The following is a 27,115-nucleotide window of genomic DNA, read 5'->3' on the forward strand; positions in this document are numbered from 1 at the left end:
CCTCTGAGACTCATGGAACACAATTACAAGTCTCGCACCGTATATAAATAAAAAAAAACCCCAAACAGAAACGAGTCTGCTATTTTCGTTGGCAGGTTTTAAAATAACTTTCTTTGAGCTCTCGCCTCCGGGGCTGGAAAAAGTGAGGAATCTCCCATTGAGTGGAGCGTAGGTGAGAGGGATCCCTGCCCCTCCTTGTTTTTCCCATGCTATTGCTAAGCAAACACGGTGCTTTACTACAGTGTGTATAGCAACAGCGCTGAAGCAGGAGGCATCGCCCAGGTCTGGGTTGTGAGAGGGTTCCCAGGCCCGTTACCAGGTGACATCACTGCCCCCTGTTTTTGTTGTTCAGCCTGTTCCTCAGGCTGGGAGGAAGGGGGTCTTGCCCCATGTGCTCCTCTCTCTGGCTCTCTGGCGCAGAACCGGAGAGTGGCCTCACCTGTGGCCTCACCTGTGGCCTCACCTGTGGCCTCACCTGTGGCCTCACCTGTGGCCTCACCTGGCCCGGAGAGATTGGAGGAGGCCTTGTGGGCTCTGTTAAAGTGAGCCTTAGGCAGTGGCGTTGTCAGCGTGTGGTTGTGTGAGCACCTGGGTGGACGCAATTTAGCCTCCGAATGACATCTCTCACCCCTAAGAGAAGTGTTGCACAGCCACACTCTCAGTTGAATCTGAATCTCAGTCCGTTTCATACCTTTGTTTGCATTCATGACTAGAAGAAACTGAAACAAGTGCGCTACGTTTTATACAGTGAGAAGTGCAGTAGCTCTAGATACTTTATTGATCCCGTGAGGGAAATTGCAGTGCAACAGCAGCTTAACACAGTCAACACAGCACAGTGTAACGAAATGGTACAATAATAATAATACAGTACATACAATACAATCAGTACAGTGAGAAGTGCACTAAGAAGAGTTACTCACAGTCCAGAACACACAAAGAACAAACCAGAACAGTACACAAAAAAGTTGTATTGCACAATATAAATATAAATGTATTGCACAAGTCCCTGGCATACAGTATATTGCACGAAAACGGTTGTAAACGGGGAAAAAGAAAAAGAAGAGATGTATCAGTTTACTGTTCAGTCCAGAAACAGGTCACTGTCAGTGTTGCCTCTGCCCAGACGCGCAAGACTTTACCTGTTGTGTGATTCGCTATCAGCCTTTGTAATTTACAGTCAGAGGTAGTGCTTTATTTGCAGATAATATGTATATTCTGAATCCTTGTGATTTGGAGGCTGGATACACTGGACTCGTCACTTAGTGCCTATATCTTCAAAAGGCTTGGTTGCCTTTAATTACCAGCAGTCTAAACTAAAACAAATTCCTGCAAGCCTTCCACTCTGATGTCTGTGTAAGTGACTCATGTCATAGACACTTTTACTGCCGGGTCTAGGTACAAAAGGTGAGACATAGTTGAAAAGCTTTGGCTTATATATTGTGGAAGTGTGGTATGCAGTCTGTGGGCCTTCTTCCGAAACAGTTGTCTTGTAGGTTTTACTTAAATGTCAAACCTGCTGGTAAAATCTACTTGCTTGGGATTTAAAATTTTACCAGTAGACTTTGTTTAGTACCTATAAGATGAAGCTTGTGCTGGATGAAGTTGATAATGGATCAGTTTCTGATCTTGTGATTACAAACCAATACAAGTTAAAACTTTGATTCACCCGCAGTATAGACAGAAGGCATTTCTGAGCTCAGGTCTCTCAGACATTAAGAAACTGTATCAGTGCTCCCTGTTTACAAATCTTAGCAAAAGTCTCCTCTCCCAACTGTACCGTTGACTTTGAAGGCATCTTTTGATTTTGTGATTCACAGTCTTCCGAACCCAGCCATGCAGAAAAACAAAAACAGACCGGTGAAACTGTTACATAACATCTAACTGCTCGCCTGTCTTTTCAGGTGTGGCCCGATAAGAAAACAAACATTGTTTTTTAAATATGCTGTTCATGTCAGGACAAAGCACTTCGCTGATTTTCAGAATAGATGTTACGGCCTAATGTCTCGGGCTGAGCTGAATTTATAGTGCCTTCTGAGTCACGTTTATTTATACCTTAATTGGAATCATCCGTGACAGAGCGACTGTTTATTGAGACTTTGCTTCTGTGTCTTCAATGACTACAAATGAAAAGATTCATCTTGCGACTGTCCAATTATCCACTAGGAACCTTTGTTTAGACTCTAGTGTGGGAGAGTCCAGGCTCAATTGATAACTTTTTGATTTTTTTTATCTGAAGGACGCTTGCTTTTTGCAGAAATCTCTGGACCGCTTTACAAAGACCTCGAGTGGATTTTTTGGTCTTACCCCCTAAATAACATTTTGAATCAAATCTGTTTTCCTTCGGGGGCTGGTTCACATTTTTAGTGATGCGCCCGTCTTTAAAGTCTGTGGAATTTCTCATCTCTTTTTTTTTTTTTAAGGCGAGGTTTGGCATCTACGTGACAGTATGGCCATGCTCACACCACACAGCCCCCTACCTGCTCCGGGAAGCGGCGGGTTTTAGTGAACACGGCTCCGCGGCCCTGCGGGGCCTTCAGCCGACCACCAGGCTGTACGGCCGGGCTGTGCTCTGATGCTGGAACGAGCCGCTGCTCGGGGCAGTGCAGTCCAGAGCTGCTGCTGCCCTTGTGGGTCTCCTGCTTGGTCTGACGAGGCTCCAGAGCTCCTGACCCCCTCCCACTGACCAGGCCTGCCAGCTGCGCACAGCTGAAGACCTTTCCTCATCACCCTTCACCCACTTTGCAGGGGTGTGCAATAAGAGAAGTACCTTGCGCGTGACTGCCTGGATCGCAGTGTACAGAGGGCAGGAAACGATAACAGGAGTGGCATTATTATTGTGTAAATTATTTATTGGCCTCGCAAGGATTCTGCAGCAAAGAAATATTCCTGTTATTTTAAAGCCGGAGCATTGTTGTGGAGAGATTGTAGGACAAACACCCTCATGGCCACACATCCGTCTGTGCTGCAGTCCTGTCAGGCCTGGGAGTTGCTCTCCGTGCTGACTGTGCAGGCCGTCATGCGCAGGTTTAATAGTTTAGAAGAGCAAAGTAATTGACTTCAAAATTAGCCGTATACTGATGAAAGACAGGAAGGCGGCTATGTCATTCCCTACATCAGCTGTTTGGTGTCCTCTGATCTAATGAATCTTGGAACGTGTCTGAATCTTGTCTAAAGCATGACCCTGGAAAATGGCACGTACATTAGTACTCAGCACCTCTTTTTCGGACCATCAGCACAGACACTCTAGGTTTGCTGAGTATGCAAATAATTTTGTTGTAATAGAGGCAGTGGATGCCCTGCTTTCATGTCTGCCAGATATTAGTGTTGTGCACCTTGTTGGTGGACCAGTAGGTGGCACCTTTCCTTATGAATTTAGAAACCCGAGCTCCACAATTGGAAATTGTGCTGTAGGACTGTCTATTCTTTTCACTTTTCATGGTTACCTGATCGTTAAAGATCCCATGGCAATGTTCATATGTGTGTGTCTTTGCCCTTTTATCCTAGCTTCATTCCACATGAGGCTTGTAAAGGGCTTCTCTGACCTTCCTGAAGTTCTCCTTTGAATCGGACACAGCAGCCTCTCAGTCCTCCAGCTGAGCTGCTGTGTAGAGTGACTGCCGTATTACGTAGGGATGGCTTTCTGGTCCTGCAGCACCTGTGTGTTTTCGAGTTTTTGAGGCGTCTTCAAGGCGCCAGCACCTGAGGAGGGTGGTGAAGGTGTTAAATTGGTCCCTTGAAGCCACTCTTGAAACCCTGCAGATCCTGTGGCCTTACAGGACCAGGGTCACCTGGCACGTTGATTGACATTTGTCACCCAGGTGGAGAAGAGCCCCAGGCCTCGTGATGCAAGTCCTGAATCTGCTCTGCTCTGTCTGGCGAGGAATACGGCGTGGAGACCCGCTTGTCACACATTTGAAAAGTCCACACTTGCCTCTCGCATTTCTCCTATTTAAGTTGCACTTGTGTGGTAGAGAAGGAATAAAAATCACTACAGAATACGTAGGTCTGTCTGTCTAAAATGAGCACATTTTAATCATGTTCAGTCTGCTGAAAAAAACATGGAGGCTATATCTCTGCTTTAAATTGTTGTGGAGCAAATATTTTAGGATTCATTAAATAATGCACATGGGTGTTAAGGCAAAAATGTGTTTTCTTTGCACTTTTTAATGGAATGAAGCAGTGAATTTTGAATTCCATTTTATTTTGGTATTTTTCTAATCCTAAATCTTGCTTGTTGTATTATTGCAGGATTGCTATTTATAGGCTTATGACCTGTAATAGTTCAGGTGGGGAGCTGCGTCAGCATGCGAAGGCTGCAAAGGAACAAGTATCGGTTTATTCCATGCTGAACAGAGAAGAAAAGAAACACAATGTTTTGGTTGTGGAGCCTTCTTCTGGTGTGTAGAACGGGTGTTCTTTTCTTCTCTTTTCAGCAAGGAATTGTTCCTTATGACCTATTGTACTGGTTAGAAGTCAAGTATTCAAATGCTTGAAGTGTTCAATGCCAGTATACTCGAATAGCAGTTTCTAAAGAAATTCCTTCTGTGGTTCAGACTCCTGTGTTGTCCGTTTCAAACATAATGGTAATAATAATAATAATAATTGCTTACACTTATATAGCGCTTTTCTGGACACTCCACTCCAAGCGCTTTACAGGTAATGGGGACTCTCCTCCACCACCACCAGTGTGCAGCCCCAACTGGATGATGCGACGGTAGCCATAGTGCGCCTGAACGCTCCCCACAGACCAGCTCTCAGTGGGGAGGAGAGCAGAGTGATGAAGCCAATTCAGAGATGGGGATTATTAGGAGGCCATGATTGGTAAGGGCCAATGGGAAATTTGGCCAGGACGCCGGGGTTACACCCCTACTCTTTTCGAGAAACGCCCTGGGATTTTTAATGACCACAGAGAGTCAGGACCTCGGTTTTACGTCTCATCCGAAGGACGGCGCCTGTTTACAGTATAGTGTCCCCGTCACTATACTGGGGCATTAGGACCCACATGGACCGCAGGGTGAGTACCCCCTGCTGGCCCCACTAACACCTCTTCCGTCATTCCGTAACAGTGTCAGTGCTGGTGGTTTATAGCATAACTAACCACAGGCAGTGCCACACTATACTGACGGATAGATCATTGATCTCTTCATTCCAGGTCTAGTTTGCGTGTTTATTATTTTTCAGACATGCCTGTGAGTTTCATAAAATCTTTATAACAGATCTTTAACCTTAACTTTTAATGTGTTTTCAGTCTATGATACTGAAATTCTTTAAAAATGGACAATAAACCTTCCTCCCTGTTGTGCGTGTAATCCCACCTTGATCAGGTTATTTATAGATTTTCCGCTGTTCTTAGAATCTTATTTTGTGTCTCTTTGGCTGCCTTTGTTTCCTTTGAAGAGCAGTGCTGCTGTAGTGCTGTGTGAGTTGAGACTTGCGTGATGAATATGATTGAGGAAACTTGAAACACGTTTGAGTCATGCCTTGACTCTTGCAGACTCTGAAGATGAAAAGTTCTTAATCTCCCTTACAAAGACTCAGAAGCTGCTGTTCCATTTATTTCAGAAATGCTCAGCATGTTTATTGCTGCATTAATAGAGCTTCACCGAGCTAATAAAAATGCAGAGATATCCCTGGGCAGATTTACAAATGCTAATACCGTTCCGGAGGAAGGTGTGTGAGTACATTTGAAACGATCTGGACTTTTTAGCCCAAGTCTGTGTCAGAGAAGCTTTGAAAAACAAGCGCTTACATTTCTTTTTCCTAACACTAATGGCAGGAATTTGCGGGAGCAGGCAGAACTGGGTAGAAAAAGACGAGGAATAGATTTTCCCCTGAAGCATTGGCCCAGGAAAGAATGGAATTTTTACCTTTCCGGGCAGCACGTTCCTTCGGGTTCTGTGTGTGACTGTAAGCGGCTGACGATCCGGGCCTCTCGGTCCTGTTACTGTGCCAGGTTAACGAGACGAGCCTGCAAGGGAGAGGCCTCGATTTGGCAAAGGCAGCCCACTGCGGGCACCCAGGCTGGAAAGAGTTAAGCGTACTTGGCTGGAGTGGAGGTGAACGGGCTTTCAGAAATGTGTGGATGATGGCTGCAGATCGAGCTCGCGAGGAAGAGCTTGGCGAGTCCCAGTATCTCGTTAGCAGGCTTCTCCTCCCAAGCTGTGAGCGCAGGGGAGGCTGTGGCACCTCACGAGGAAAAGCATCTAGCCTGCAGCTTCATGTTCTCATCCTTACTCACGTCTCTGCCTGAGCGGGCGCTGAGGCCCGGGACCGTGGCTGAACACCGGCATTGTTTCTGTTAAGGGGAGGGAAAAAAAAAGCAGCCTCTATACTCAAAAGGCAGCGTAAGCTTTTATTACTTTTGCTCTTATTATCTTAGAAACACAAATAGAGAGAGGGCTTTTTTCAGCTTATTTTGGGGGGACAGAAGTCATTTTGCAGCAGGCAGTAGCGAGTTTTAAAAGCACTCAGCGGCGTTTTGGAGTCCATCAGCGAACCCCTCTGCGGCTGACAGGCTTTTTCTACCCCGCTGTCACGAAGCCGCCTCTCGCCGAGCGCTGGGGCACAAGGAGAAGGGCCGCTTTCTAGCAAGACGCCTTTCAGGAACCTTTTCTCCGGCAGCGATGTGGTTTGACAGCCGAAGCACCATTAAAAACAACAACATCAACTGCAACAAAAAAAACCCCCTCAAGGATTAACAATAAAACCCCTGCGAGTCAATCATAGTAATCATGTGGTGAAAAAGGTGTTTTTCAGAGATTTCCTGAGATAATTTGGAAAGCCTGATCATTTGCAACCTAATTGCCGGTGTTTCATTCTTAAGTTTCAGACGGTTGGTTCTTGTGTAAAGGGTTTTTTTTTAGAGATAATAGGATTTTTTTTCCTTTGGCAAAGAAATGACAATATGTGAACATAACCACCGAGGAGGAAAAGCTATACACATTCAAAGTTTTCTACATTACTGGTCTCTGGTCTTTTGCATTTCCTTATTGCTTTAGTTACTTGAGTACAGATAAACACATCCTTTTAAATGGGGGAAAAAAACAGTTTTGATTGCATTTTTCAGACAGATGTCGAAAGAGGTCTATAACTTTAATTTACAGCCTTGCCTTTGTTGAGTGATGTTTTAATTAGGTATCTAATAATGGCAACATTACCACTGTATTAGGCTGTTCAGATGGTGGCTGTAGGCCAACTATTATGAGAGTTTTTATGGGTCCTTCCAATACAGATACTTAACACAGGCCATGAGCGCTTGCTGTGCATGTATACCAGCCCCAGAGAAATATTCATCGGTTGTCTGAATGGCTTGTCAAGGAGGTTAAGTATGGACTGGGCTTTTCACAGTCTCTAAAGTGGAAAATTGCTCACATTAGCAGGTGATGACTCACCTTATTGAAATCAGAAGAATAAAGCCTGCTTTAATCTTTATCAGGGAAAAAAAAAAGCAAAGCCTCTGTACAGAATTCAGCGTCCAGATGGGGGTGGGGGGGCTGAGGCTACACATATTCTGTCATTAAACTGAGCTTCGACACACGCAAAAACCTCTGCACTAGCCTGCAGTAATTCACTTATTCTAATTAAGGGTGTTTCTGCTTTTGCTGGAGGCATGCATTAAACCATGTGCCACATATTAATCAGTTACATAGTGTGGTTTGTTGTTGTAGGCGGGGATGATGTTCTGAAACGTTAGATCTTTCTTACTCAAGATGTTTTGTCACTTTTTGAATCTGCTTAGAGTAATTGGTTCGTTTCTTATACAGAGTAGGCGAGTTCACGCAGCATACTCATGCATAGGCAGCGATGTCGATGACTTTAGCCCTTTTGTTTCTTAAAATAGTTGCACCGAGGAGTAGTTGCACAAGCTTTGATTTCCTCCATCTGTGGTGATTTTGTTGCAGGGCTGCAGAACGGTTGGAGACCGAGAAGAACAAGGCAGATTGGAAATATTTCTAGGGACTCCTGCTCAGTGGCTCCGATGAAAGAAGGCTGGTTTTCTGGGTTGTGAATCCCTAGAGAATAAGAAATTGTTTAGTTATTTTCCCCATTTGGATGGCAGTTGTAAAAAAACTTCCCGAGCAGTTACTCACTTGGCAGATCTCTTTGCACTTAAGACTTAGCTGAAGAGAGCAGGACAGAGGAGGGAGTGGGCAGGCAGATGGGGACACAGCGAAGACTTCGGACACGTCTGCAATGCAGTGTTAGTGAGACCCCACTCTGAGGACAGCCCACTCCACACAGAGACACAGCTGTGTGCTGCAGTGTGGGGTTAGTGAGACCCCACTCTGAGGACAGCCCACTCCACACAGAGACACAGCTGTGTGCTGCAGTGTGGGGTTAGTGAGACCCCACTCTGAGGACAGCCCACTCCACACAGAGACACAGCTGTGTGCTGCAGTGTGGGGTTAGTGAGACCCCACTCTGAGGACAGCCCACTCCACACAGAGACACAGCTGTGTGCTGCAGTGTGGGGTTAGTGAGACCCCACTCTGAGGACAGCTCACTATAGGAAAGGATTGGTTGAAATCTGCTGCTTGGTATAGTTAAGTCAGAAATTAATCTGAATGGAGGAGAAATAAATCTGAACTGTACAGCTCCCTTGCAGTGTCGAATTAGGGTTAAATGTTCGGTTTCACGCATGGTCGCAGTCTACACAATGTAATAAAAAGCCACTAAAAGTAATCAGTGCGTATTCAAATGCTTATGATTTGCAGAATTTGTGGGAAATAGACACTTGCACCCCTTCCTGTGTTTACTGTCGGTGGTGGAGGTGTGTACGAGGAGACAGGAGGAGCGCTGGTCTTTCGGCAGGGAGTGGCCGGTGGGACTGAGCTCTGTTTCTGCCCTTTACCTTTTCAGACTGCCGTTGGCGTAGGCACCCAGGAGCAGCAGCAGCAGCAGCAGCGGCCAGCACACTGTGACTCGGGGGCGCCCTCTCCTCTCGCTCGCTCTCCCTCGCCCTGTGGAGCACCTCGCCGGGCGCAGCCATGACGTCGGAGCTGGAGAGCAGTCTCACCTCCATGGACTGGCTGCCGCAGCTCACCATGAGGGCGGCCATCCAGAAGGCGGACGCGGCGCAGAACGCCCACGGGCCCGGCATGGCCAAGAAGGGCGCCTTGCTGGACCCCAACACCACCCTGGACCAGGAGGAGGTGCAGCAGCACAAGGACGGCAAGCCGCCCTACAGCTACGCCAGCCTCATCACCTTTGCCATCAACAGCTCTCCAAAGAAGAAAATGACTCTGAGCGAGATCTACCAGTGGATCTGTGACAATTTTCCTTACTACAGAGAGGCTGGCAGCGGGTGGAAGGTAGGGAACAGCTAGGTTCTCTCTGGGCCCTGCAGAGGCCACCAGCCTTGAACATACAGGCGGCGAGTCAGGTGCAGCACAAACAGGACGGGCTCTGATGCTGGGCCATACAGCAGAATGGTCAATGTAGAGCTCCAGTGATTGGCTGGGGGCAGCGTGCGTGTGGAGGAGCTCCAGTGATTGGCTGGAGGGCAGCGTGCGTGTGGAGGAGCTCCAGTGATTGGCAGGGGGCAGCGTGCGTGTGGAGGAGCTCCAGTGATTGGCTGGGGGGCAGCGTGCGTGTGGAGGAGCTCCAGTGATTGGCTGGGGGCAGCGTGCGTGTGGAGGAGCTCCAGTGATTGGCTGGGGGCAGCGTGCGTGTGGAGGAGCTCCAGTGATTGGCTGGAGGGCAGTGTGTGTGCGGAGGAGCTCCAGTGATTGGCTGGGGGCAGCGTGCGTGTGGAGGAGCTCCAGTGATTGGCTGGGGGGCAGCGTGCGTGTGGAGGAGCTCCAGTGATTGGCTGGGGGCAGCGTGCGTGTGGAGGAGCTCCAGTGATTGGCTGGGGGGCAGCGTGCGTGTGGAGGAGCTCCAGTGATTGGCTGGAGGGCAGTGTGTGTGTGGAGGAGCTCCAGTGATTGGCTGGAGGGCAGTGTGTGTGCGGAGGAGCTCCAGTGATTGGCTGGGGGCAGCGTGCGTGTGGAGGAGCTCCAGTGATTGGCTGGGGGGCAGCGTGCGTGTGGAGGAGCTCCAGTGATTGGCTGGGGGCAGCGTGCGTGTGGAGGAGCTCCAGTGATTGGCTGGGGGGCAGCGTGCGTGTGGAGGAGCTCCAGTGATTGGCTGGAGGGCAGTGTGTGTGTGGAGGAGCTCCAGTGATTGGCTGGGGGCAGCGTGTGTGTGGAGGAGCTCCAGTGATTGGCTGGGGGCAGCGTGCGTGTGGAGGAGCTCCAGTGATTGGCTGGGGGCAGCGTGTGTGTGGAGGAGCTCCAGTGATTGGCTGGGGGCAGCGTGCGTGTGGAGGAGCTCCAGTGATTGGCTGGGGGGCAGCGTGCGTGTGGAGGAGCTCCAGTGATTGGCTGGAGGGCAGTGTGTGTGTGGAGGAGCTCCAGTGATTGGCTGGAGGGCAGCGTGTGTGTGGAGGAGCTCCAGTGATTGGCTGGGGGCAGCGTGTGTGCGGAGGAGCTCCAGTGATTGGCTGGGGGCAGCGTGCGTGTGGAGGGGCTCCAGTGATTGGCTGGAGGGCAGTGTGCGTGTGGAGGAGCTCCAGTGATTGGCTGGGGGCAGCGTGCGTGTGGAGGAGCTCCAGTGATTGGCTGGGGGCAGCGTGTGTGTGGAGGGGCTGTATGCTTTTAAAGTGGCAGCGCACTTCAGTTATAATACCACTGACAGATGGTAACTTTTTGTTAGGACTGGGTTTTTATGAATTCCCCCTGCATTTTCTTCGATTAGGTCACAAGGCCTTGATTAATACTCTTGCTGGCTAGCAAATACATTGCTGTCAGTGGAAGTCTCAGGCACTCAGTCTTTGTGGTTTAAGATCTGATTTTTCAAAATTGAGTTCTGATCACTTAAATATTCCTTCAGCTGAATTATTCAGATACTCTGCAGTACCGTCACCAGACTTTTCCCCCTCTAGAATGTAATGTTTTTTCCCATATTGGAAACATAGTTTCAGAGCATCTTGGTATTCAGTAATTCTGTAACTTTTGTGACCAGATGGGTTGCTTGCTCTTAGTTAACGTCTGTTGAAGTTGGATCATGGTGAATGGATGTATATTAGGTGTCTGATGTCTCTGGTTAGATCAAGGCTGGGGCGGCTCACTGCTTGGTGAACGTCCTGTTTTCCTCCCTATGATTCTCTGTTAGAGTGCTAGACCAGGCCGTGGGAGCAGCATGAAGAAGCGCTGAAGCAGTTGACTGTTTTAAAAAGTGGAGAAAGCGAATGATATGAGGAGACAGATCAGCAGGCACCGTCCCTTACATGGAGCTGTCGAGCGGCTGTGCGTGTCCTCTTGACGCCTGTGAAGAGCTGGCCGGAGGATTATCACATGTAGGCAGAAGAACAGTCTAACAGTCTTTAGGACGCAGGCTGGGGCTGTGGGGTATCTTTCAGTGGTTGAAAAATTCAGCTGATTTGCAGAGACACTTGATACTGAAATTCAGATTTTTACAGACAAGAAAACATATGGCCATCGTGTGCGGTTCTGATGTATCCCCTGGCTGTGAGGATAAGATACTTACCCTGATACCAGGTGCTGATAGCAATATGTGTCCTGAAACATGCAGATCATCCAGTGTAACAACTGAGAGAGAAGCAAGTTCCTGCTGTGTTAGTGTTAAGTAAAGGAAGCTAAATATTTACTGCCATTCGTAGTCAACAAAACTAGCAGGGGCAAAATAAATATACAGGGTTTCCATCTAATTAAACTTTATATCAGTTTTAATAAAACACCACTTTATCATGAACGCAATCATGTCTTTATTTTTTTTTTGTTTAAACTTTCCAACCAAAAAATATCATGTTAGTTTTTTATCGTGTTGTAGCTGTAACAACCTTAAACCTTAAATGACATGTAAAATCCCCAAGGTTGTCTTTTAATTTAAATCATTGACAGGTAAACAACAACAAAACAACAACAAAAATTAAGTACCTATAATACGCCTGCTGACGGTGTTTAAAGAAGCTGATAAATGAACACAAACCTTCCACATGATTATCAGATTTAAAGTTCAAGGTAACTGCTGCCTCTGGTTCTGATCTTTATCTCCAGCCCTCCAAGGTGAGGTGAAAACTAATGTAGTATTTCTTTGCACCACAGTCTGCCTGAACTACTATTCCACATGATCTGGACATCTTCTTAACTGCATTATTTTGTCACCCAGTAATCGGACCCAAGTCCACTGTGAAAGTGCGTCTGTCCTTGCTGGAGACCAGCAGAAAGCTAACCCTGGCCAGGATGGATAGACGTCACTGTTGTCACACCCTCATACTGCGGTTTGTGTTTCTCACCCAGTGAACATTTCTCAGGGTGGGGGCACCTTTGATGCGTTATAAGCTTAACCATGTTCCCTGAATTCTTGATGGCGTCATTTGTTTTTACAAATGTAAGAATTTTCGTTTTTTTTAATCACCCGCTCAATTGGGAGAGACTTGACCAATCCCTACTTGATCCTTGGCATCTCGGGGGCAGCTGTACACCACAGCGTGGGGAATCCTTGCTTGGCCAGTGACGCGATCCGGGCTTGAACCCACAGCGTCTGGATCGTAGAATTCAAGTGTGATTTGATACAGTGGGGGTTATGGCTGTGCTTTTTTGTTTTCCGAATTGGGGATTTCCTCACTGTCCGGTGTCATGTTAGATCCATGTGTCTAATGTGCCAAAAGTAAAATGTAAACTATCCAGTCCTGAACATGAGGCTTTCTAAATGAAAGCAGACAGTTTTTCCCATTTTGCTTGTGTGGTTGCTATTAGGTTAATGCTGTAAGAATTCTGTCTCTTTCTAAAAGAAACCCACAATCTTTTGTGTAAAGAATTGCTTCTGTCTTGAATGGCCCCAAATTTTTATCACCCTGTTGTGCTGATTTCTGCTTTGTGACCATATTTGTGGTGTTATTGATCTTGAAGGATCTCCTGTGCTGACCTGGTGGCTACTTTTCATTTTGAAGTCCCGAATCAAGTTCCCATATAACCATTTTGCAGGCTGAAAAGATTCAGTTTCTGTCGTCTGTCCGGATAATGACATTCCCTTTGGATCAGAAATTGGGCAGGGAGCTTTCCTTTGTCCTGCCTCAACGCAGTGCTCAGAACTCAGCACAGTTTTCCAGGTTAGCGCTAGGAACAGTTGCAATAGACCGTACACATGTTTCTGAATTCTTATGGATTGCACTGAAGAATAAGACTTCAAGAGGCTAAGTGACAGGAGTATGCTACAGGTTCCCCAACCCGGACAGTCATAAACCATTATAACTCAGGGCAACCAGATCAGCATGCTTTAAGGAAAAGATTGCATTATTAGGGGAATTGGGAATTGATAGGCGAACTGGCAGCATAAAAGCTGCAGTTGAAATGGAGAAAGTTGCTTGCATACCTAGCCTGTCAGAGCACCAGCAAGGGAAAGGCGCCTGCATTGCCCTTTTCAGAATGACCCAGATAGAGTTAGAAAGGAAGTAGGAGAAATACTGTGAAATTGCAACCACAGTGCGCTCACTTCTTAACACTTGATCCCCTGTTTGCAGGGCACCGTGTTCTGCAGCTTCAGTGTGCTGTCAGGTTTGCGGATCAGTCAGTCCCAGGGAGATCAGTCGCCATATTAAACAGGGAAGATATTGCAGTGCTAAAGCATCAATGAATTGCTACCCTCCCACTGTACACTCTAAACGCAGAGAAATAAAACTTAGACATCTTGTGTATGAAAGTGAGTTATTGTACTATGGCTCTAACAGAGTTACTGTATGCAGATGTTCAAACCTCAGAGACTGATTTTGCACATAGTTGTGTGACTCAAAGGGCCCGTTCTCTCATTAGTTGGATGTGATAAGTCTGCTTTACTGTGGGACAGCTAGAAAGCTAGAACAGTGTCAAGCTTTAAAATGGATTGAGAAACAGGAAGCATGCGATATACATTAATAATGAAAACTAGCACTAAGTATCGGGTCAATCGGAGTGAAATTGCCCAATTCCTCATGGGCTGCAGATCTGTGCAAAGCGCAGGTCTCTGTGCAGCTTCGTTGGCGAGGAAGGCAGCAGGCAATTCCAGCACACGTACTCGTCGGTTCTCTGAGAGAGAGGGGGGCAGAGACCGAAGAGACGAGACCGGGTAATCCAAATCGAGGCAGCTCATTTAATCAGCTGAACAGAGCTCTATTAGCAAATGGTTTTAACAAATATCAATAAGTGCTGTCAATAAAAGAGCTCATTCATCAAGGTCAAAAAACATTACTGCAGAATTAAGCCGACAGATATGCAAAATGCGTTTGTGAGCAGGCAATTAGATTCCTCGGATAAAGCTGTTACATCCTCTGAAGCACTAATAAAAACTTTGTCAAATGGAAGTGCTTAGGAAACAAGAAGCTGAGTATAATTAGGCCATATGGACCTGTGTCATTGCGCTAGAACTGCCTCTGAAGTTGCTGCATTGCTTTAGTTTGCATGGAGAATAAAGCTGGCAGCTCTGAGAAGCCTGCCTTGGAATCAGAGTGTGTGCAACGTTGAAGGAAAGCTGTGCGTTACAGAAACGACGTCCCCCGGGAATTTAGCATTGCTGTCTCAATCCCTTTCTAAACCTCGGAATACAATATCACAAAGCTGAATTTGTTTTTTAAAGGCAAATTAAGTAGGTCGCTCACCTGGTGCTTTTTAACCCTGCTCTCCTTCGGCTTCTCCGCGGAGTGTTTTCCTGAGCAGCCCTTGAGTCGCCGACGAGCTTTGATCAGCGGTGACGGGGGGGGGAAAGGGGAGCTTTCGCTGTTCAAAATCAAGGTCGCTGTGGCTCAGTCACACGAGGGAAGGCAGCCTGAATAGTTAGCAGCCCCAGAACCTGAAACCCGAAACCCGAAACAACTTCAAGAAATTGGGGGGAAAAAAAACTAGGTAGCCTGGCCGATGTTTAATCCAGTCACGTCTGTGACATTTCCTGTCATTTCCTCATTTATGAATTCTGCCCTGGGTGTCACACGTCTGAATGACTGTTAATGAACCTAAAGCCATTTAGATCTGTATAAATCACACGGAATTGTTCTGATTCAGCACATTAGCACGTTTTCCCTGTGTATGTGAGCAAAACAAAAACAAAATTCCTAAATGCTTGACCTGTCTGTAGTTGAGTTACAATAACTTACCAAGATACTTCTGCTTAAATGAAACCTGTTTCTTTTCATAAGTAACCAACATAGTTTATTTTTGCCAGTTCAGTGTGTTTTGAGATGAAGTAGAAAAGAAATTAATAGGAATCTGGGCATGCAAAATAATAAGTGAACCCCTAGTTTTCTTAGAATTGAGAGGATAATTAGAAAACCCAGATGATTCAATACTGTAATTTGCTAACAAATCAACAGGTAATGTATGACAGATGAACAAGTTTACAATAAAGTGAAATGGTAACAAATAATGTGCTAACAAAGACGGAGTTTGGGCAGCTTTGTCCTGCGTTATTGTGGAGTTAGTCTTCACCAAGCAGCTTAAAAAAAGAGTAGCTAACGCTCGTCAGTCTGGAGAAACTCTCACAATCCACTCTTAGACAGTCTACAACTCAGAAAGACCGAAAGACCAAGGCGGCTCTACTGTGGACTGTCAAGATCTGTCCAAGGAGCAGCCCAGAAAACCACCCAGGAAGTCACAACCCCAGGCTAACAGCGCTGTTGTTGTGGCAAATGCCACATCATCAGCATGATCAGGACAAGATTCAGCAGGAATGGTTTTCATAGAAAGATGACCAGGAAAGAACGCATTGCTCTCTAAAAGGAACAGTGCCGCCAATCACAGGTCCGCCACATGGGCTTCCATCCATGGTGCCATCATTGACAGAAGGGTGGATTTCGCACTGCTAATCTACAGCACAAGCAAAGTCTAGAAGAGAACGCCAGGTCATTCGTTCATCAGCTGAAGTTCAGACGAAAGTAGGTCATGCAGAAAGACAATAGTCCTAAACATACAAGCAGAGCTACTACAGAGTGGCTGATGAAAAATGTGCCATTTAGGGTTGATCGAGTCAAAGTCTGCACCAAAACCCCATCTAAATGTTATTGGGGGACCTGAAGAAAGCTGTTTATACAGGGATATCCTTAGAGTCTCTGATTTGAAACAGTTCTGTAAGGGAGAATGGGCCAAATTTCATAAAAGCCGGGATGGGTAAATGGTTACAGGAAACATCTAGTCATTTCTGCTAAAGGAGGTGCCACTGGTTTCTGAATATAAGGACTCACATACTTATTCACACAAGGATAATTACTGCTGGATCATTTTGTTAGTTAAATGAAGACGTAAGTGTGTTATAAATGTAATCAGATTATCTTCATCTTTTATTACGACTTTCTGAAAAATAATTATGTTTTAGGTCGAAACTATAAGAGATTTATAGGGGTTTGACAAACCTTTTTCTCAGCACTGTGCGTATAGTAAAGGTACTAAATGCAGGGATGTCAGGGCACCGTCTGATCAGATGCAGTGAAGAAATGCTGCTGTGTTAGAAATACCAAAGTCTGTTTTGCTGCTCTTCCCCAGCTCAAGCTCTTCTTTCTATACTGCTGGGACTATTGCTTGCTAGCCTCTGTGACGGGGAATCTTCCGAGAACACCCATGCGAGCAGGGTGAGATGGAATGCTGGCCTGGTTCATCAACACTTTCGCTGAAAGGAATTGCTTAAACTGAAAGAATTCCAGTCAAAATGACTGGACGCTCATTTCTTGCTGGAATAGGGTGCCAAAGAAAAGAATAAATAGATACCGTATGTAGCCAGCTGTAAAATCCTTGGCATATTTCCTCTTGGGTCTGGAAGTTAGAAGGTTGCTGTGATGGTGCCTTACTCACCAGTTTGACATCATTTTGCAGTGTCTGTGCACTTGGATGCTCAGCAAGCAGAATTGGAAAATTACCAGGACTCCCTCTAAGTTCTATCACAGTGTCCCAGATCACCAGTTATGGCTAGAGTTATGTTGGCAGCTGTTTGGCTAACATGGCTGTGTGCAGATGACTATCCCAGCAGCCAGCTAATGTCAAATCATGTAACAGTTGGTAAAAGCCAACTGCATGTTGTACTTTTACCCACTGAACCCTGTTCAGGGGTTGTGTAAGTGGTACGCTCATAACTGCCCTAATGTAATCCCCTAGGAGCTTGAACAGCGCTGAATTCTCCGGCGGCAGGGGGCCTGGTCTTTTGGCGTAGGGGAATTCCCCTCACTCAGTGATTCCTGGTGGAGCCTCACCTGTCACACACCCATTCCGAAGAGAAAGTAAGGAGTTCCTCAGCCCACAATTGCCACGTAATAAAACAGCAATAGTAACGCCCGTCTTCGCAGGGTAGTGTTGTGCAAGAGCTGATAATGCAGAACACAGTAGAGGATGTGACGCATGTGACAGGCAGTAATGCAGACCATCTCCCCCAATTCGTAATGATCACGGGAGAGGCTATCCTTGGTGGAGTAGTGGAAAGTTCATAGCAAGCTCGTTTCGGAAGCCCTAACAAAGATTATAGGAACCCCTGCCCTTTTAACTTATTTTTATTATCATTTGAAACAGAAGTCAAAGACAAAAACATCAACTGCAAGAAATAAAAAAAACAACAATTTGTAACTAGAGTAATGGAAGGTGCTATTTAGATACATGTTCTGAATGAATAAATGCAACTTCACTTGAACAATTTTTGTCAGCAAGACTTCTTTCTAGTAGAACAAGGTGTGTGAGTGTAACCAAACATTATTTAGAGCTATCTCCTTCTCCGCTGATCCCTGCAGAACACATTTTGGCTGCCAGTAAGAGGCGTCATACCTGGAAATTAGAGCAGAGCGCTGCAGAGGAAGTAGCAGACTTGAACAGCAGGCTGAAAAATAAAAAGTATAACAGCGCTGGGGCCGTGGAGCTTTAATATGTCAGTAAGCATGAATGGAAAGATGAGAAAGGGATCAATCAATCCTGGAATGCTGGGGGTGGTGCTCTGTGAACCAAGCCTGAAGGTGATTGTGGCCTCAGATGTCTTTCTGCTGTCGCAGTCTTTGAATCTCTGTGAAAGGACAGAGGTCAGTGAGACCTGACCTAAGCATGGATGACAGAGGAAGACTTTATTTCCTTTTCAGCAAGGAATTAATCTCTACTTTTTCCTGATCTTAAATGACTCCTTCTTTCATTGGGCCGAAGAATCTGAGGCTCAATGGTTTATCATCCGTTATCCAAAGCCGCGTATTCCTGCCAGCCTGGAGCCCATCCTGAAACTTGGAACACAGGGCCCATGCACTGCATCCTTGATGGGACTGCAGTCTCATTGGTGTTTTTATACTCGTTAATCTGATCTACATGTTGCCAAAAACATTCTGTCCAACATCACTCCTGAAACGTATTGTATTCATACAGGGCCCGGTTGGAGTAACTCCCATCTTGAAACGTTTGTAAGGAGTTGCGTAGGCTCTGTGCGCGAGTCTGAAGTGTCTTGGATAATGAGCTGGGTTATTGTGAGAGGACACTACTGTGCGTTCAGGACTACAGCTCAGCCTGTCTACTTCTGTGTCCCGTTAGGGGTGAAAGGGGAGATGGGTTTTAGATGAACAAGGAAACTGTATATAAAGCTGAGACTAGGCCACTTGTCAAGATTTGCTATCGAGAACGCCCAATAATGCCGGCGTCACACCACACGGTTTTTCCTAGGATTTTCAGTCATAGCCTTCATTTACATAATCGCAAGAAAATCATAGCGAGTTGTAGAGAGTCACAGCGCGTGCCCATTACCGTTATTTGTGTAGTGTGACACCCCCAGTGGCACAGTCTTGGCGATCTTAACTGCCAAAGACTCTCTGCAACTCGCTACGACAGAATCAAACTGGTTTGATTTTCTCGTAGCGAGTCGCAAGTCGTGGGGGTGAGCCAGATGTGTACTTGTGAGACAGTGTGCCCATTATATTACACAGTGTAGCGCAGTACTAATTTGTTCACAATATTTGTTTTAAAGGCGTTTTAGATTTTTAACTGTTTTATTTTTGTTAATTTGTTTTATATTTGTGGGAAAACAATGCTTGTGTTACACTTTTCCAGATGTTTACGTGCTCGTTCCCCATGCTGTTTGTTCACTTTCGTGCGGCGCTCCTCTTGTGCTCCACGTTGATTGGCTGCCAAAACGAGGCGGCCTCGCGGTACTTTCGCGGCGCAAGACGAGATTTGGAACCGAGATGAAAAGGCGTGAGGGAATCGTGCGATTAGTCACCTCCTGCGAATCCCAGTCGTATAATTTGACACCCTCTAGGAGAGAAAAGGCAGCGAGATTCAGCAACTGTAGTCATGGCTAGAAGTCGTGTCGAGTCCTGTAGTGTGACGCCGGCTTAAGTGAAATAACATTGGTTTGCAGTTTCCTAAAGGTGAGGACATTGAGCCAACATAACCAACGTGTGGGTGGCGCCAGTCAGACGAAGAGGGCTGTGCTCAGCAGTAAAAGGGTTTGAAAAGTTCCTGAAATTGTTTGGGTGTCCCATCTGTGTCATGTGTCAGACTCTGAAAGTCTGGCTCTTTTTGGAGGTATTGTAAAGGGCACAGCTCTGTGTCGTGTCTGTGTCCTGGACGGGGTGCTGGGTACAGCTGCTTCCAAGAAGCAAGCATTGCTGCTTTGATCTCATTACTGAATTAGCAGAAGAAACGAAACCTGAAACGGATCAAAGGTGTGAACGCGTATCTGGTCAGCAAGCGTAATGACAGAAGCCACGGGCGATGTTTTTAACTGTAAGTGTAGAGAGCTGGGGTTGTGTCAGGGCTTCAAAGCGGCAGTTCATTCTGGAGATAATGTGGCAGCTCATAAATAATTTCTGAAGCAAAATTACCATCTTCAGTGAGCAAATTCACGACGTCCTTCTCAGGTGAAAATAGCCATGTTCCATTTCTCTCTCGCTTAGACTGCAGTTTCCCCAAGGGAAAATAAACTGCCACAAATAACAGCTGCTGTCTGTACCACTGGCTTGTTGGTGCCCCCTGAACAATTCTGCTCTGCATCATTAGTCGACTTCTGTAAATGAATATTTCACTAGTTCTAGCTGAACATTTATTGTCGGAATATTACAGTATCCACATTAGCACAGGCCTTCATCCCAGGCCTCTAGGCTGACGCTGAAGTAGCTATGGGAATAAAAGAAAATCTCTCTTTTAGTGAGGATGATACCGATTCCTGCATTTCGGTGAGGTTTGGGCAAGGTGATGCCGCCAGTGTACGACAGTGTTTTCTGCTGGTAGCCTTTTTAGTCACCGGTTGTCTTGTTCATCATGAAGGGAAAGCGGGTTTCAGCAGGCAGGTGTGAAGGGTGTCGGGGTACCTCCCTGGAACTAGGCCTGGCATGTGCTGAGTGGTGGGTGTGGGCGTGTTGACGAGAGTGACACACACAGGCAGGCCCCCCCCCCGGCTGCTTGTGATCCCTGCCCCTGCCTGCGGGGGGAGCCGCTGAGGTCCTCCGTCCGCCCTGGGCCCGTTCAGTCGGCGGGAGCGCGGAGTCTCGGGTCTTGCCGGCTCATGTCCTCCACAGAGGGCGGCATCGCCTCCTTTCCTGCAGGCTGGGTGGGCCCCCCTGCTTTCTCAAGGCTTCCACTACCTACGCCCTCCAAACAGAAACACTCCAAAACAAAGTTCCTGCGTGTCTGCGCCCCCCCCCAGGCCAGCGTGGAAGGAAGAAAGGCAGACAGGAGCGATTGAAATCTGATGTGGGCCGCCGTGGTCCAAAAACAACATCGCGTTGGGCGTTCAGGCTGCTCACTGCACTGCTCTCCCGGCCCCTGGGTGTGGTGCCAACAGGTACAATTAGTAGGTGTTTTCTCTCTGTTCCTGGCTGATTTAAGAGCAATCTGCAGGAGGCAGATGAAAGGCCTGGCACCGGTGGCTCGCCTGGTGCCCGCCGCTCTTTCTAGTTGCCCCTTTTACTTTTCATCTGGGAGAAAATTAGTAAGTGGTGCAGGATCTCTTCTCGTTTCCCCTGTTTGCACAGCTGTGCGATTTGTGCAGAGGAGCAAAACACCTGTTTTCCTGTTCTGCCCAAAACGTACCAGGGGGTGTTGATCCCGGTGTGGAGTGGCAAACGCGGACCCGTTTTGCCAGGACGTTACCAGATGGCCGGGTCGGTTTTGGTCCACTGCCTGATGGGATTCTGGGGTGACCTTACCCAGGCCAGTCAAGGAGAGGGGGCCTGCAGTTTTCTCACTTGGCAAAAATAACCGTCTCGTTATTTTTAGGGTGCAAAACGGGTAGTTAAGGCAGATTTGACACTGAATGAAACGATTCATTTTCCCAGCTACAGTTTCTGTCCTGGACACATAGCTGGTACCCTACAAAGACAACAGCTTTACTCCTTTTAATTTGAAGCATTGTTTCGCTCAGTAAGAAACTCCGTCCCCTGAGAGGAAGATGCAAGATTTCATTCCCTGGCAGTGGAATGGAAGGTGTTCTCTCGGGGTTTTGTTTTCAGTTAGCCTTATCTCTTTTTGCTTTTGTGTGTAAAGACTGGTTTGTAGAATCTGTATTGTTAATGTTTGACCCAGAAGCATTAGTTATCTAATTGCAATCTGCTAGCTGTGATGAGCGATAATGGTTTGTTGCTTTAACCCCTGAGTAAAAGTAAGTGAAGGGATGTGCAGCTAGTCTGGGGGTTTAATGTATTACAGATTGAAAAAGCTATCTCACAGATTTAAAAAAATAAATAAGTTAACAGGGTGGCAAAATAGTCATTTTCTTTTGCTAAAGTCCAGGAGCATTCGTATTTTGAAACAGATGTTTCAATAGAAAAGCAAGCTTATTTGTAAAAAAAAAATAATTGTATTGTTTTATACGAGAAAATGTCTGTTGTGTTTTATAAGAAATGGAGCATTTTTAAAGGCCTCACCACATGTTCCTCATTTAAATGTATTTGGCACAGTCTAACTGTGTGCTCAGCCAAGTGAAAATTGATCATAAATGTACAGGGTAAGGAAAAAAATACCTCCTTTCCATACTGCTGGAACGTATAGGGAACTGTCCTTTTTTGGTGCATCTTGCAGTGTTAAGGAGACTGCAAGCCTGGTGCTTCAACATTTGAAACCGATATGTACGATGAAAGAAATTGAAGAGGGTTTCTCTCACAAATGTGCTTTTTAAGATGTTGGACAGAACTGAGATTTCTCTCTTGGGCTCTGTGTGAGGAAGCAGCTGGGCTTAGGATTCAGATTTGGTTGAGATTTGTCCTCTGTCGCCCTGTTAGACATTAAACACAGAGTCTCTCTGTGCTACAGCATTATGTTGGACTGCTGAAGAGCAGGAAGACGAGATGACGTGAGGACGTACACCAGCTTTTTCAGAGCCTGAGATCTGGTTGAGATTGAGGTCAGGACAGACATGCAGTTTGGGGGGAAAAAAACGATGTGAAGTTCAGTCTTACTAAGGAATTCAAGGTCCTAGACACAAGTCAGCTTTCCAAGCCATTGGCATTTGTGTGTAGAATAACTATTCTACACCTTTTTGAGGGTGTTAAGATCCGAAAATAGACCGTAGGCAGATGTGGAACATGTTTCAAGGTCACAAGAAAAATGAGCAAGTTAGCCACATTCCAATGAAACCGCCATGTTTTTCTGAACGGCACTTTAGATCAGTTTTGTGTGTTTTAGGCTTGTGAGCGGTACAGCTCACAGCTTTAGGGGGGTTTTAGCATTCCTTTTACGTAGAGTTCGGAGCCGAACTCGCGCAGAACAATGAAAACAATGATTCATTTTTCCCCGAGTGAAGTTTATTTTGGAATTCTTCAGCTGCTAGGAATCCCCTTGGGCCGGCTGTCACTCCCCGCCCTGCACAGACAGTCGTCGTGGGGGCCAGGAAACCGGGGCCACACTGAGTAACGCAGCATGGAAGCTGTGGCCCCTGAGCCCGGATCGCTTGGCGAATGTCCGCTCCGATGGCTGGAAGTGAGGGCTGTCCCGAGCACACGGAGACCGCGCCTCGTCGCCGCGCTCAGAGGGGGTCTGTCCGCCCGTCGCTCAGCACCGGAGGCTTCGGTGAGCCGCTGAAGAGACACACAAGCCCCTCCAGTTCTGTCTCCAGAGTGAGAAGGAGGACATGGACACCAGCGCGCGTTTCCCGTCAGAGCAGGAGTTAATAATAATAATAATTGCTTACACTTCTATAGCGCTTTTCTGGACACTCCACTCAAAGCGCTTTACAGGTAATGGGGATCCCCTCCACCACCACCAGTGTGCAGCCCCAACTGGATGATGCGATGGCAGCCATAGTGTACCAGTATGCTCCCCACACACCAGCTCTCAGTGGGGAGGAGAGCAGAGTTATGAAGCCAGTTCAGAGATGGGGATTATTAGGAGGCCATGATTGGTAAGGGCCAATGGGAAATTTGGCCAGGACGCCGGGGTTACACCCCTACTCTTTTCGAGAAACGCCCTGGGATTTTTAATGACCACAGAGAGACAGGACCTTGGTTTTGCGTCTCATCCGAAGGACGGGGCCTGTTTACAGTGTAGTGTCCCCGTCACTATACTGGGGCAGTAGGACCCACATGGACCGCAGGGTGAGGGTTCCAAGGGCCTCTCCCTTTCCAGGCCACTTCCGCCTCCGTTCGCCGGGAACGCGTGGGATTGCAGCGGTGGCCGCGCGCGGGGAGTCTTCCTGGGGTGTTGACTTCAGTCCTCGTCCCAGGCGGGGGGGGGGAGGCCTCCGGACGCGGCTCTGTCTCTGCCCTGTCCCCAGGCGCGTGTCGTCTGCGGATCCTGTTAAAAATAACACTGGCAGCGTTTACCGTCAAACCTGTCAAACCGCTGATGTGCCTCAAAAGCCCTGCCGTCTTCAGCGGCGACGTGAGCCAGGAGGAAGACTGGAGCTGAGCTCCTCCCGTGTGAATAAGTCATTTCTTACACAGGGGTGGATCCAGGCACATCTAACTGGGCTGTCAGAGCTGTTAGGGGAGGGGGTGTTGATGGTTGCCGTAGTGTGCTTATCTTCCTCCACTGGGAAGATGCTTGCCTGGGATTGCGACAGGAAAACCCCCTCTTTCCTTGTGTTTCATTTCCAGGATTTCACTTCCGTCCCCACTACAGAGTGTCTCCTCTATGTTTGCAGACCGCGTACAAATCTGCAGGACCTGAAAATCCTCTGTGCCTGGCCGATGATTGATACATTTCAATGGCATAAATTATTGTCCTTTAGGATTCTCCAAGTTTATTACTCGACTGGTGTGATGATTCTTTTATTTTTGTTTCTGTCCCGTTTCAAAATCATCTCATGTTAAAGATTTATTGCATTGCCTGTTCGCCCCTAATGCTGCGGTAGTTGGCCAAAATGCCAACAAATGTGCATACATTTTTAATGTGCCAGATCAGACTGGGAGAAAGAGCTGTGATGCATTGTTCTAGCTTGCTCTTCGGCTGTCTGGACTGCAGCACTGCACTGAGGGCCCAGGGCCGCCTGAAAGGAGATAGATCCTTTTTCTTTTCCAGCGCGGCTCTGGAGTGCGTCTCTAGCCACAGCCTCTTGTGGGGCTCACAGGCCATCCGCAAAGTAGACCGTTCACACGCCTATCAGCACGCTAATGCGAACTGAGCTGAGCTTTCCCATGCCCTGTACTTTGTATTGACATCCTCTCACCCCCTGATGTCAGCGCCAGCCTCCAGCCTGACAGCCTTGATCAGCACTGAGCCCTGTAATCAGGAGCGCTCTGCAGTGCAGCTCCCACAAGGAAACCTGCAAAGCGTCCTTTCATAGTACTGACTAAAAGCTTGATGTGTTGTGCAGATTTTAGGTGAAAGCAGATTTCTCTCCATCACCTAATGTCGAAGTAGTTTTAAAGCAAAGCAAAAGTGGGGGAAAAAAAAGACATATGACCTGTACCTCTAACATGGCAGTAGCTCCTTAAGATCTTCTGAAAGGTTTAGGGAGCTCATGGGTCTTGAAGTTGAGTTTCAAATGGTGCAGTTTTATTATTTGGAGACAATCTTGTCTGCAAGTGTTACAGCATTTGGAAGAGCGTGTGTGTCTTTCGTGTGCCCTGCAATGTGAAAATGATACGGAACTGATGCAACTTTCCTGGAAAAGCTCTTAAAATATAAATCTGTGTAGAGGCTTCTCAGGTTGGAGTTGACCAGAAGAGTTGGAGCTCCAGATGTCCTTGATTGAGAAGACAGTGTGCTCTGTTTGAGTTCAGTCCTGGGCTGCAGAAATAATGACCATATGGCCCTGGGCAGTGAGCTCCTGTAGATGTCACCCCTAGCTCTACCAGGTTCATGGATATCGTTCCAGATTCCGGTGTTATATTGCTATAGCACACAGGAAGTAAAGTATGGCAGTGCTACCATCCTGTTCAATATGCGTGAAAAATAGGTATTCCCCCCCATTGATATATAGAGGGCCAAGCTATGTACTGTGTACTTTTGAGTTATTTTCTGTTGGAGGCTCATGTACGACAATGCCTAATAATTAGACACCCAACAGCCGCAGACATGGACAAAATTCATCCTCGGTATTTTCAATATGTTCACGTGGTGTTTTGTGTGGAGGTGGCGATCGAGCTCGGATCCGTAAACAGACCAAAGGGCGCAGGCGCTGCTCGGTGTGTCAGGGGCAGCCCTGTCAGGCCAATGTGCTGTACATCTCGCCTCGTGTGTCAGGGCTTCATTCTGCTGGGCCCGTTTATCCCTCCACCCCTCCTCCACTATCGAACAGCATCACCCAGTTCAGGGTCCATCAGAGGCTGTGCCGGCAAGCAGCGGGCGCGAGGCAGGGCGCACACAGACACGCGCAGTTAACCCACCAAGCCTACCGGCATGTCCTTGGCCTGCGGGAGGAAACCCACAGGAAGTTACGAACTCCAGGCAGGTGGCGACCCAGGAACTGACCCCAGGGCGCCAGCGCTGTGAGGCAGCAGTGCCACCAGAGACGGCTAAGAAACACCGCAGTGTTCGGCTGAGGGGGGTCGCCTTGGAGATGAATCGTCAGGAACGGTTGAATATGGGACTGCCGTGTTGGCAAAACGCTGCAGGTTCAGGGTATCAGAACTCATCTAATAGTTGTGCTTTCAGGAATTTTTCTGTTCTTATAAACTGCATTGTATTGTGCCAGTGGCGCACAGACTCAAATGTGACTGGAAAACATACTGCGTAGTTCTTTTGTTGATCCAGTACATCCAGGGTTATTTTCTGGTTTAAGTCATGAATATTTTTTTATTTTTAAATGTTTTTGATGCGGTGATATAAAAACAAAAACTGGCCTCACGTGCGCCTATCATGTTGTTCTCTCTGGTAAAGACAAACTGGAGATTTCTGCATTTCTTAGGGAAATCTTACAGAACCCCAGACCTCAGTAGGCCCCGGGCATCGGACTAATTTCAGCCGAAATGATGATGGGAAATCTTGACCCATGGGGTCAGTGGAGCGGCCAGTTTGGAAGAGGTCATCCTTGATCCTGTGAGGGTTCCAGTGTCTCGCAGGGCTTGTGGATTGAAATCCTGGGTTTGAGGCCGCTCTTGTTGCTGCAGTGGAAGCACTGATGTGTGCTGTGTGCCTGCTTCGCAGAGCTGTTATTGTGAAAGAGAATCTGTTCTAAATGGACTTACCTAGCAATATAATGAGGACACTAATGGATGGCAGATGAAATGTTGCAGGTCAGAAGCAGGAGTTCAGCTTTTTTATTTTTTATCTTCCTGGCTGTTCTGTCAGGAACGTTACAACGTGCGCATAGACTTGTACTAATCTAGTAAACCTCCAACAATGTGCAGCGTGTGGTTCTGCTGAGAAATCCTTTGAGAATGTTAGTTATGATAAAAAGCACCATATGAATGTAAGCTGTTGCACTTACTCTGCTAATTCTTTGATGCTGTTTCTATCCCACTGGATTATTCTGCCTGCTCTGTTTTTCAAGTAAAGATCGATGTGGTGCTGAAAAGCAGCATTGCTACAAATGTCTCTGACAGTGTAAAACTTTCCTGAATCTTTTAAACAAGTTCCATCGGGGACTGAATTATAAAAAAAAAAAGTTTATTCTTCTTTGTGCTTTTAGTTAAAGGATTATTAATATGCAGGACCTAGTATCTGGGAGTCGTTTGGGACTTATCTTTACTTTTGCTCAGCTTTGAAATACCAAGTTGTAATTAACCCTTTGCAGCTTTAAAAAAAAAGTCCCCCTCTCC

General features: G+C 46.9%; 1 protein-coding gene across 1 annotated transcript in view; it reads left to right on the forward strand.

The window, feature by feature from the left end:
• foxj3 (forkhead box J3) overlaps positions 1 to 27,115 on the forward strand; it is a 143,901-nt gene that overhangs the window by 51,952 nt on the left and 64,834 nt on the right. Inside the window, exon 2 of the mRNA XM_088937948.1 lies at positions 8,860 to 9,311. Coding sequence (XP_088794074.1) covers positions 8,988 to 9,311 — 324 coding nt within the window. The 5' untranslated portion in view covers positions 8,860 to 8,987. The remainder of the gene's footprint in view (positions 1 to 8,859; positions 9,312 to 27,115) is intronic.

The sequence above is a fragment of the Atractosteus spatula genome, chromosome 20 (genome assembly GCF_055471065.1).
Source record: "Atractosteus spatula isolate fAtrSpa1 chromosome 20, fAtrSpa1.hap1, whole genome shotgun sequence".
NCBI lineage: Eukaryota > Metazoa > Chordata > Actinopteri > Semionotiformes > Lepisosteidae > Atractosteus > Atractosteus spatula.